Here is a 12,247-nt window from a genome sequence, read left to right on the forward strand (position 1 = left end):
CACATTGGCAGGTTAAGTGCAGTAACTGTTTTACTGCACGTGTTATTTGTTTTGGGAAATGCACCTTCAGTTCTGTGAACTTTAAAAATGTTTTGGGAAATGTGCCTAAGCAGTTGAGGAAACCTATAAAAAGGTTACATAAACAGAGCATACCGTGCATGATTTGTTCAGCTTTGAACACTAGGGGGAGCCCTCTCCACGTGACATATTTTGCACTGTTTTTCTTTAAATTCAACCTTTAACAGAACTTGTCTGTGTCATTCCTTCCTATGATATCGTAAGAAATCCTGATAGTGCTCCACAGACAGTGAACATCTGTAGTGATTTTGATGGGGAAATTACAATATCAGAAAATATCTAAAAGCAAAGATTCTGTGATCCCATGCGAGTCTGGCACCTGCAACTGACAACTGCCACCCAGTGACATCACTTATTTAAGTTTTTAAGGTTAATTGTATTCACAGATTTTTTTTTTAATGGTGGATTTTCCCTTTAAAAAAACAAAACACCAAAAGCAAGGCAGCCAAGAGTGTTTTTGATGTAGATTACATCACGTGGAGACAAGGATAAACTTAACACACTATAATAAATCTGCAAATGTTACATCACTTACTGCACTGAGTGTGAGATCTCTAGTAAAGCCATTATATTGACGTTAGATAGATTTTTCTGAAATTCCAAAATTGACATTTCTATGAGCTATCTGGTATATTTACCGTAAGCAACCTTATAACTAATTTTGTATTTCCGCGATACACTCATTTTTGTAATCATATCACGAGGCAACCTCAGCTTAAACTTTAATATTCCCTTCAAACTACTGACACGTCTATATGCCAGTAAAGCCACTGTTCCATTTGTTCTCCACGTCCTGTCTGCCTCTCAGCTCCATCTTTTCACACTGTGTACCGGCGCCGCTTAAACGTGAAGCACTTCAGCGAAATTATGCAACAGCAATAACGTTTGGCGGCCTCCCATTGGTCGCTCGGCGTTTCATTAAGGGGCGTGGTTAGAGTATTTTTAGACACCATTGGCCGTGTCGTCGCAGGGGGCGTGTCAGCTGATTTCATTCACAAATCTAGCAGCGCGGCGTCTGTCTGACATGTGAACATCCCTCTGTTTATACTGATGAACACATGTCCCGGCTGCATTAATGTGAGCGGGGGAGAACGCTGCAGCCTCGACAGGAGTTTCTCTGGCTTCATTTGTAGTGATCCATGGCCAGGTTCAGTGTTTTAACCCACAGCCTGTTGTCCTATAGGGCTGTTGTAACGCATGGAGCAAAGTGATGCTCAACATCTGATGAGCCCGATGGTTACGAAAGTCCTGGTCCACCAATGCCATGCCTGCCGAATGACTATCTGTCTGTCTGAACGTGATAGTGGTTTGTAAAAAAATTGCTTGAAATAACTGACTATGTAGCTCACTATGTACTGGGCTGCTTCCAACCAGATTATTCACGTTTTAAGTCTTAAAAACAATAATTTAACAGTATTATTTTTTTTTTCCCTGCGCGTCGTGGCATGAAATATGAACTGTGCCGTCTATGGTAGGCACAGACGCATGAATAAGCTTAAACGAAACAGCAGAGAGGGAATATATTTGTCATCACGTTCATCTTTCAAATATGTTTGACTGTAATATGGCTTCCTCCCACAATACCAAAAATATACACATTAGGTTAATTGGCTACTCTACATTGCCCCTAGGTGTGAGTGTGAGTGTGAGTGGTTGTTTGTCTTTGTGTGTTGGCCCTGCGATTGACTGGCGACCAGTCCAGGGTGAACCCCGCCTCTCGCCCGTAGTCAGCTGGGATAGGCTCCAGCTCCCCCGCGACCCTGACGGATAAGCGGTATAGAAAATGGACGGATGCCATTAAAATTCCTGTGGGTGAGATTAGGGTAAAGGAGAAGATGAGCAGGCAGGTGAAGTGCAGAGATGACCCAACGACAGCAGCAATTGTTTCCCAGCTGTCCTGATTTTCAGGTGAAACGTGATATTTTGCGCGGTCTCAGCTGTCAGAGTGGAGGCAGGTCACAGTTTAGTCTCTGTTAAAGCCCCCGTCTTCCCTCAGTGTGTCAGGTTTCTGTTTTGGTGTCTAGCTCTCACCACACCTACTTACTTTTGTATTTGGCCTTACAGGAACTCCTGCATGTCTTCACTAACCTGAAAACCTGCATGCTTTCAAGTTAAGCAAGACATGAAGATGAACAGATTTTACAGAAACATTAAGAATATGATATTCAATATGACTGAAATGTAAGATTTCTCAGTCTCCTCCTAACATAAACTACAGTATCATTTGTTGAGCCGGGATACATGTCAAAAGTGGACACAGGACAAGCCATAGCAGCCAATCTACAATATTTTTTTTTCACTGTATTAAACATTCAGAGACAACATAACTTATTTTTTTCCACATGTGCATCTCTCTGCCACCTTGTGTAACCCTTGTGGGGAAGACTATATTTTCCATGTTAGGGACCGATCTGACGCAGTGCACTTTCACCCACTTCATCGACAAACGCACCATCCATAGGGTTAGGCTTAGCACGGTCACTCCTATTGAATTCTCAAGCATGTCAATACAAGAGACAATAATGAGAAGAGGATGGAAAGTGAAGAAAAAAAACATCCAACAGAAGCCAAGTGGGGGATGGGACGAAAGGGAGGAAGGGAGATGGAAAGATGACAGTGATGGGGGGTGGTCTTCAGGACCCATGAACTCAGAGGAGGTTCATTGGGTTCATGTGTTGCAGAGGAATGCTGTTGGGGGTGGAAAGCTTTTTCTGTTGACCTGGTCCCTTCTAAGTATACACAAATGGGTTCCTTTCCAGTGGTTTACTATTACCAAAGGTTAAATATTATTGTGTTTTGACAATAAAAGGGGGCAGCTTTGCTCACCTGATGTTAAGGTTACTAAGTGACTGTATAGTTTTCAAGGTTCAAAAACAGGTATTGTCAAACAAGGACACAGCCTGTGGTATGTGTGTGTGTGCGTGTGTGTTGAGGAGGGGTCGGTGAGTTCATGTATATGTTGTATGTTTAGTGGGGGATGGGAATCCCCTTCATCCCTGACATGCAAGGAGCTTAGAGGCATCTACAGTTTCTCATGCTTTAACCTTGTATTTCATGTCTAAAAATATCAGTAAAGGGTCAGCAAAATAATTGACCACAATTAAAGTTGTGTAAAGAGAGAAAATGCCAGTACCCATGATGAGTGTGAGACAGACAACATATGTGTATGTGTGTGTGGTCTATACGTATAGTGCTGGTATACTGCACTGCTTCAATTAGGGTCACTGAGTTCACACAACCTGTGGGGAGAAGCCATAAATCATGGACCTGGAAGCTGATCTGCTGTATTGTGGTCAAATCCTTATAACTCGCATTTTGATGTATTAATAAATGCATTTTAACAATGGAGCTAAAGTGATACAAAATAGCATAAAATATTATATTTGTGATAAAATAAGCTAAAATACTACTGTTTAAGCTCAGCCTTTAGACACAAATTTCACTTTTATAACCTTAATGTGTGTGACGCTAAACAGCCTGTTTGTCAGATTGATTCAATTAAAGCCAAATCAGTTTGATTAGTGAGCGGAGTTGTGTAAGGTTTCTTATTTTATGCGTTCACGGCGAGCTTGCGTTTGTGCTGTGAGGAGGCGGGACCTTAAATACTGTGTGCATCATATGCATAAGACATATTGTGCATTTCTCGAGCCGGCGCCGTAGTGCGTGCGTGCGTGTGTTTACACCAGCTCGCTGTAGTAGAGCATCCCTGCCCGACACCATACACACGCGCGACACATGAGTGGGCAGGACCGTGAGTGCCCGGGCCGTCGTCCAATCAACGGCTAGTAACGCAACCACTGGCTGAAATGGTCGGCCAATGGCGTGCGCCAACGCTGGGACGGCAGCCAATAGAACGAACGCAAAACGTGGGCACGTGGATTCCCGCACATGTTGACGCTCGTAAACTGCCGAGAGAAAGAGCTAGCAAAGACACAAACCTATGAGCGGCCCGGCGGTGTGTGTGTGTGAGAGAGAGAGAGCTGAGGCTGGGCGCCCCGATGCAGCTCCAGCTACGGAGTGTGTATTGACGAATCTGTAGTATCAAAGTAGAAGATAGAGCCGTTAACGATTGTTTCTGGGAGCTGCTGTTTTTTATCTCAGAGCACTGAAGGTGAGTATCCCTCTAACGGTTTTCTTTGTTATATGGCTTACGTTTCCCGAAGTTGGCAGGCTAGCCTAAAGGAATTTCCTGTCCCGCTATATCCTGTATGTGCCCCCTGTACAATCTGTTAATTTAGCCAAAAGCTGTTTATTTCTCGCGTGACTTTGAGTCATCTACTTTTGTTAATAATTCATTACCATGTGATGTTTTGCGAATGCTTTTACAGGGCTTTTATATACCCAGAACATTATGCTGATAAATCGTCTTTTCTCTTATATTCCAAATTTACTCTGTAAAGCGGATGGATTTCTGATATTTTAAAGGGTGTACTTTTATTACAAATGTACGGAACATTTCGTACAGAAATGTGCAGTGTGTTGTTTCCTGTTGTGGGCATCGCGGTGCGCAGACACAGACGGGCAGCCAACACCTGAGACGCAGCCTCATGGTCCATGCCTACCTGTGCAGACTGTACCCACACATTCACCATCACCCCCGCGCCATCCCACCCACTTTACCTCCGTCTCCATCCTTATCCCACCACCGTGGACTGTGAGCAAACACAGAGGGCGTGTGAAAATTAGGAATGAAGAAGAAATGTTCCGTAATTGTCGTTTCAGCTGGCTCACGCAGACGGCTGTAAACAACGTGACATTTAGTTTTAAAAGGTAACAACAAACCCGGGGTGGGAGGGGCACAGCCATCAGCCATAAAATGTGAATGGCAGGGCATTCAGTTGGTTGCAAAATCTGAACGTGGTTTTTGAAATGTTTCTATTTTCCTTAAATTGAGACATTGTGTGGACTCAATGGGTGGTTCTTGCCACTATAAAAAAAAATCTCTCTCCTTTGTCTGAGTGGGTTTAGACTGTTTCTCATATTGATAAAAGCTGTGTGTTAGTGTGTGTAATAGTTGATAGTATTACTGTGAATCTCTCTAATTTTTCCCTATGTGTTGGTGGGATCAGAGACCAGCGGGTCTCGGGTTACAGAGAGAGAAAACGAAAGAAAGAAAGGGAAAGATAGACTAGAAAGAGAGAGGCGCATGGCCGGAGATACAGTATGTAAAATGTGAGTAAGAGAGGATGAGGAGGAAGGTTGGTCTGTGGAAGAGGAAAAGAAGAAGAGCAACCAGGCTTGTGTGCATAACGAACAGGATGAGCCAAAGGGAGACCAGAGAGAGATGAGAGGCATACAGAAATGCAGCCGTACAGGAAAGAGAGAGGGTTTGTGTGTGTGTGTGTGTGTGTGTGTATGTGCACGTGTGTGTGTGCGTGTGTTTGTATGAGTCTAAGAGGGGGATGGAGAGCAAGCCCGAGACAGAGAGGAGGGGCTAGAGAGAGCACCGGAGGCAGTAGGCGAGAGAGAGAGAGAGAGAGAGCGAGTGTGTGTGCTATTCTGATTTCACTACTCTACAATCTCCCATCCCCCTCACATTTTACTCTCCTCTCCAGTCTCCAATCTCCTCAATGGGAGCCAGACATGCATTACCATTGTGTGCCTACTGCCTAGCCCCAGTCCCACTCTGCACCATGTTAAACTAGGGCACTGGTATACCCACCATTTTGAGAAACTGGGGTTATAAGAGAGAGATGTGAAAAAACTGAGTATTGCCAATTGGAAAGCTTTTCTTTGGGCTGATTTGTCTTTCACTCCTCCTGTCACCATCCGGCCCGCCTCTCACTCTAGTAACAAACTTAAAATATGCTGGTTTTGAGCATTCATCTAAGCCTTTTTTTTTGTTTCTCTCAAAGCTGAACCGGCTGTAATAATAACCCTAACCCTCTGCTGCCGCCCCCAACAGCAATGCAGTCCCAGGGCAGCACTTCCTCTCAGCCCTCCTTTGATTCCCTGAGCTCCAGCGACAGCCTCTTGTTCAGCGACTCAGAGCAGGCGGAGGACGACGCAGATGTCTTCCTGACGGATGGCTCTTCCTCTGTCATCATCGGTGGCGTGGGCGGGGCGGCAGCCAATGGAGACGGAGGATCAGAGAGTCCCGGGTCCCAGTGGACGTGCGACGGCTTCACTGATAAAGAGGAAGAGGATGAGTCGTACAGGTCGGAGAGCGGTGGCAAGGTGGCTCACATCGGCTTGGACGTGACGGATTCTACTAGCCAGGCCCCAAAAACACAGGGAGATCTGCTGTTTGCTCAAAAGGTGAGGAGGGCCGGGAAAAACAGTGATGATAAGAACGATAATAGAGCAACGTCTGTGCAGTGGAAAACCCAGCAGACTCATTCAGACAGCAAAGCCTAACTCAGAGTCAGTATTAATTTATTTTCTCCCCGCCCTCCTCTGTCAGTGTGCTGAGCTACAGGGTTTCGTCAGGCCACTGCTGGAGCTGCTGAATGGACTGAAGAGGGGCCGATTCGACCGTGGTAAGCATCCTCACATCAGTGCTTCCACTCAAGCATGTGTGCAGACTGGCAACTAAAGTTGTCGATGCTGAACACAAGTGCGTACAATCGGAGCGGCCTCACTCCTTTGCTGTGAAGTGTTTCTCTGTGCTGCAGTCTGTATTGACGTGGTCCAAAGTGCAGCGTGTGTGAAGCGACAGCCTTGTGGCTGACTCATCAGCTCACTAGAGTTTACAGATATCACAGAGTGAAACTGGTGTGAGCACATGTGAGTGCGTCAGAGAGAGATAGAGAGATAGAGAGGTTGATGTACGTGTGTTTTCTGTGACCACGGCGTCTCAGAGTGCAAATGCTGACTGTGCTGTTATGTTTCTGATTGGCAGGTTTGAGTAGTTTCCAGCAAAGCGTTGCTATGGATCGAATCCAGAGGATAGTGGGGGTTTTACAGAGACCTAACAGCGGGTGAGATGTCATCCATATTGTTCCAACGTCAGTCCTTAGTGTTGCTAACTCTCTGTTACTCATTGTCATTTTGCCTCTGCATCACCAGACACTATATTTTAGTTGTATTTTACCATGTAACTTGAATAACCAGAAGGCACCAGTGAAGTAGTCTTCCATTTCAGGCCTCATTTACAGTACCATGTTTTATTGAAAAGTTTAGCTTGGGTAGGTAGAGTTGCAGCGTTCACTGGCAGTGCAAGGGAAACACCAATCTTTAGAAGAAAATGTATCCAGATGATTATACATAACTTTATGTTTTCCTGTACATTAACATTTTTTCCATACTTTCAATTTTTACCTGCTTTTTCAATGTTCTTTTATTTTTTTTGTAGGGAGAAGTACCTGAACACTCTGCTCCAGGTGGAGGTGATGCTGAAGCTTTGGTTTCCTCAGATCGCCGCTCACCCTGTCTCTGCATCCTCCAGCGTCGCAGCATCCCCTGCTCGCTCCCTCCAAGACACTTCCACCTCCACCCCACCGCACAAGCACAGGGATCAGTTACATATTCCCGTCAAGGTGAGAACACACAAGTTTCCACCCTCCCACCAACAACAGGGTGAATTGAATTCTATATTCACTTGCAAATTACTCTCCTGCTCATTTTCCAGAAGCGCAGACTCAGCTGGACAGGTACAGACTCTCCCACACCTTCCCCTGGGATGGTCAAGTGCCCTCGCATCAGTGCAGAAGAGAAGAGGATGAAGCAAGACGATGTCAAAAGGGATGACCCCCCTCCTCCTCCTCCTCCTCCATCAATAGCATCTGATGCAAGCCAAAATTTACCAGGTGTGGCTGGTAATAGCCAGCAAAACGAGGACACTAAGGGAAAGGACAGTGACAGGGAAGAAGTAGGCAAGCTATTAAAATACAAAGCAGGTCAAAGCTCTGAGCCAAGCTTGACTTGGGTACATGTTGCGCCAATCCTGTCCCCACGAAAGGCCTGCCGTTCACATGAAGGCACCGCGATGGCAGGTAACAGCGAAAACCAGCCAATCTCTGCTGCCCTCCTTGCTGGCAGGCAGGGTAGTCCAGCTACGCAAGACAGCTCCATTTCTTCTACCACACCCTCCAAGCACCCCAAAAATCTGAAGAAGCCCATCCGGTGCCAAAGCCAGCCTGTTGCTGAACACCAGAGTGAGACCGTCAAGACCCATCAGGATCAAAATCAATCTCCTCGTGTCACACTCAAGCCTTTCCCGAGGGTGTGCCCCACCTCGTTGGAGACCTGATGCACTGAACAAGGAAAGAGCCGGCAGCCTTGTTTTGTTACACCACCGGGCTAAGAGCTGCTGTGAGAGGAAGTAGGGAAGAGGCTAAAGGCCTTTGATCTTAGATGCATTAAAGAGAGGAAGGGGGTGGTGAGAATTGTAGGTGAACCATCCACTACTCCCTCACCAAAACCAACAGTTCTTTCAAAGAAGAGGACACCATGTCTTTAAAAGAACCAAGTCCAATGAGAGTTGATAATCACAATTACATAATAATCATAAATAAACATTTGCACAAAAACTTTTGTGGTTTAGGGGGATATGAAAGAACACCTAAAACTCACAAGTTATTTACATCTTTCTGAGTAAAGATCAACAGGAGAGCTTTTGAGGAATTTCGAGGAGCAAATAATTTCTCCTCAGCATCAAAGCAATCAATATACTGAGAGATGACGGTTTTGGCAGACGTCTGACTTGATGGGCACGCTCCATCTGAGAATAGAAAAGCTGATGTCAATATGAGGCTTCCATGGTTTATTGTGATGAGGTAATTCTAGTTAGGATTCAGTCCAGAGTGAGTAACCCAGCGTGAGACACGTTTGACCTTACTTTCACTTGTAGATAGAACTGAAGCAACTGGTTGGAAGAGCAAAACGTGACACTGCAGTCACCGAAAATCTTGTAGCTAGTGATGTGAGTGTACAGAATGCAGCATTATACTGTACATGTGGTTTGTTAGAGTCTTTGGAGACTGTGGAAAAAATGATGTCATCAACTCACGAATGTAATCCAAGAACCGTTTGGGTGCTTGGCGTTCTGCAGCGAGGCATCGAGAGGAGTGACATCAGATTGACCAGAGGTCACAAATAACTTATCTTGTCATGCTGTGGATAAGATGTTGTCTGCCCGGTCCTCAACGGCAAACTGATGGAGTCATGAAAATCCAAGGAAGACCAGCTGGAGGACAAAAAAAAAAAGAGGACAACTCAAAGACCTCTGACTCTCGGGTCCCACAGTTAATTTATTCATGTGTAGATCGGACACTGCATTTATTTATTGTTTGTATTTATTTATTGGGCAGCTGAATATCGCCTGCTGTGCGCCTGCATAGTTTGGCTTACAATTTGTTTGAGGCGATCGTGAAGATGCTGTTGACTCTTTGTGGTTTTTATTGCTATCATGAGGGGGGAAAACGAAGGAAGTGAAACCTCATGATCTTATGATTCGACTATGGGACTACTGTGCCTTTTACCAAATAGGATGTGTTCAGAAAAGCATTTGGTGCTTTCCGTGCATTCATACTGCGTTTTGATTGTTTGCTCTTGTTTCACAAAACCAGTACGCATTCAGTCACGAAAGCCTACATGTAGTCATTTTCATCTCGCTTCAAAATTTACACACAAAACCCAACAGTATCGTCAACCATCTATCTGCTGCTTAAAAAGGTCCAGCTCTAGTATTCCAACATCTACAGCTAATCTGCCTACATCACTAACTTTTACACACACAAACAGCGGTGGCTACTTTTTGTCATGTAGTATTAAACTGTAGCCTTTCTTTGGGTTCTGATCAGCAGAGGAACAGACTGGACTGCACTTATAGCTGGTGCTCTTGAAAACTTGAAAAAGAAAACAGAGAAAATATAAATGTCTTTTTTTGCACCACCCTCTACTGCTGCTAATGTACTAATTCCAGTTCCAGTCCAATTTAGATATTTGATAGGAGACTCCATCTTTATTTGGACATCTGCTCCCAATAAATGTAGGAGGGGGGGTTTGTCGATGTGATTGGATTTACCTATACTGCAAAAATATTGTAAATATTTAGACTAAAATATTTTTAAATTGGTGAGTGGTTCATTCACTATTTCGATAAATGGAGAGGGGTGGAGGTGGGGGGGTGATATCCCCGTACCAGACTCCCCCCAAAAGAGCACCACGTGTGAACACAGAGCCACTGGCAGCCTCCATGTTACTGCCTCTGTCTGTGGAGGAAGGAGTGTACAAACCTTCAGCCACAGACCCAGAGCCAGGCAGCCGTACCCAATCCCGTCTCCAGACATGACGGTCCGTATGTGCCAGACGCTGATGAGAGGCTGGGGGTGTCCTCCACCCGACTCCTGTTTTTATACGGTTGCGGTATGACAGAGAAACCAATTGCACTTATTTTTCATCGTTCATGTCCTTTTATTCATGTATGTTTTCTACTGCAGCGACCACTGCTGATTGGTCAGAAATTTGTCTTGTTTATTTTAGTTGCCTTTCTCTTCTTGAACTGTACAAGCTGACTGTAGTGCCCCCCCTCCCGTCCCACCCCTCGCCTCCCCTCCCCCACTCTGCTGCATTCGTCTGCCCTTGCCCTCTCTCCTTCATCTCCTTCAATCCTGTTAGTATCTTTTCTTTCTAGAATAAACTGTCTCTCTTTCTCTCTCACCCCATCTTTACATGATATTTCTCTTCTGGCTACTTTTTCAATAACGATGAAATGGAAGAAATCTTTTAATAAATGACACATTTTTGAAAGTTGAACTGTGTGCCTGTTTTTATTTATTATTTGGTGCATTTGTGTTCACACATTTGTATGCTTTTTGCATACTTATATATTTAATATAATGTGCGACAAAGTAAGACTCGACTCGACTTTGGAAGGCAGCTCTCAGTAAACAGATGTGTGACTCAATGGGGTGCAGCTTTACAGACTACATTTATAAGTGTGTGTTTGCATGTGTGTATGTGTGGGTGGGGGGTGATGAAGGGAAGGAGGGGCAGCAGGGTGTGAGACTACAGCCTCAGTAATCTGACTGGCAGTAGTGGGGGGGCTGGCTGATCCTCCAACCAGCTGCTGCTACCGAATGCAAACACGACTTTAGCTCATATGTGAGTTCATGCATGTCGGTTGTTTATTTTGTGAGATCACAAGTAGTAAAAAGCTCCTGTAGGTAGCAGAGAAGATCTTGCCGTGGTTGTGTCTGTACATAGAATAAAATGTCATGTAAAGGTGCTATCTAAAATTATGAAAGTAAAAGCCAAAAAAATCAGAGGCCCCAGTCTGCTGTCTGAATCCACACATGGTGACTTCAGTCCCTCTAAGAAAAATCAAAGGGTGAAACTTAACCTCGATGTTTCCTGAAGTATCCTGCTGAAGCCCATTAAACTCCTCTGTGTTGCCAGTGATGCATTTATGTATACAACAAAAGAAAAAGCTAGTGGATGCACACTGGGTGCCAATTAATTTTAATATTATGTAACATAAATTAATGTGATTTTATGCTGTAAATCTTTGGTGAAAATGAGGGAAGCTGTAAAGAAAAAGCTATGTACTACTAATGTGAGGATTTGCTGCTTTTTTTTGTTTTGTCTGAGTGTGAGCTGAGTGTTTTGGGGTTTTTGACTGATGGTTAATCAAATAAATTAATGATCAGCTTCTTCTGGAGTTTTCACTATGTTTGACTTTTTATAGGTGAAATTTGGATTTGGTAATTTGGAGATGAACAAAAGATACTTGATGAACAAAAATCTTGAGTTGCTGCTCTGATGTTGTATATTTAATCAAACAGAAGTCTAATTTTACTCAAAATCCTGAATTAAACATACTGAGACAAGCACCATTTTCTCGCAGCTCCAACATCACACCCATGGATGCTGCATGCACATGGACACGAGTGTGGCAAATTTTAAGAGGGTGTGGTTGATTTCTCCCTGCTCAACCGGGATGAAAGCACCCATGCTGCACACACACACACACACACACACACACACACACACACACATACACAGATACACATGCGTGTGCCACTCCCCGCCGCACGCTCTGACACACTGACTGGCTGATTTTGTGATGGGTCTGTCTCTGACACACTGACTGTGCTACGTTACAACAACAGAGACCGCCCTCCTTCCCTCCCTCCTTCCTCGCCTCCCCCTGCCTCCCTCTCGGCCCCCCCTTGTATCCATGCAGTTTTTAGCAGAGAAGCCCTTGCCCTCCATCTCCCCCTTCCAC

At 44.7% G+C, this 12,247-nt stretch overlaps 1 protein-coding gene across 3 annotated transcripts; it reads left to right on the top strand.

Moving 5' to 3' along the window:
- Window positions 1-3,967: 3,967 nt before the first annotated feature.
- Window positions 3,968-10,773, top strand: LOC124065220 (circadian-associated transcriptional repressor-like). 3 transcript variants are annotated; one of them, XM_046400405.1, is made up of 6 exons: window positions 3,968-4,189; window positions 5,934-6,336; window positions 6,482-6,557; window positions 6,920-6,998; window positions 7,373-7,556; window positions 7,649-10,773. In XM_046400405.1, exons 2-6 carry the CDS (start codon window positions 5,986-5,988, stop codon window positions 8,267-8,269), a joined length of 1,311 nt encoding a protein of 436 aa, XP_046256361.1. In that variant the 5' UTR covers window positions 3,968-4,189; window positions 5,934-5,985; the 3' UTR covers window positions 8,270-10,773. The 3 variants fall into 3 exon arrangements, with proteins under 3 accessions (XP_046256361.1, XP_046256360.1, XP_046256359.1); XM_046400404.1 differs by having other exon boundaries at window positions 5,984-6,336; XM_046400403.1 differs by lacking the exon at window positions 3,968-4,189 and adding an exon at window positions 5,142-5,405 and having other exon boundaries at window positions 5,984-6,336.
- The last annotated feature ends 1,474 nt before the right edge of the window (window positions 10,774-12,247 follow it).

Source organism: Scatophagus argus, chromosome 9 (genome assembly GCF_020382885.2).
Source record: "Scatophagus argus isolate fScaArg1 chromosome 9, fScaArg1.pri, whole genome shotgun sequence".
NCBI classification, from domain to species: domain Eukaryota; kingdom Metazoa; phylum Chordata; class Actinopteri; family Scatophagidae; genus Scatophagus; species Scatophagus argus.

Excerpts from the sequence above, each read along its gene's own strand:
- LOC124065220 (XM_046400403.1), top strand. The coding sequence starts at position 5,363 with ATGAGAGGCATACAGAAATGCAGCCGTACAGGAAAGAGAGAGG. Across the intron at positions 5,406-5,983 it reads CCGTACAGGAAAGAGAGAGG|CAATGCAGTCCCAGGGCAGC; the intron begins GTTTGTGTGTGT and ends CGCCCCCAACAG. Across the intron at positions 7,557-7,648 it reads AGTTACATATTCCCGTCAAG|AAGCGCAGACTCAGCTGGAC; the intron begins GTGAGAACACAC and ends CTCATTTTCCAG.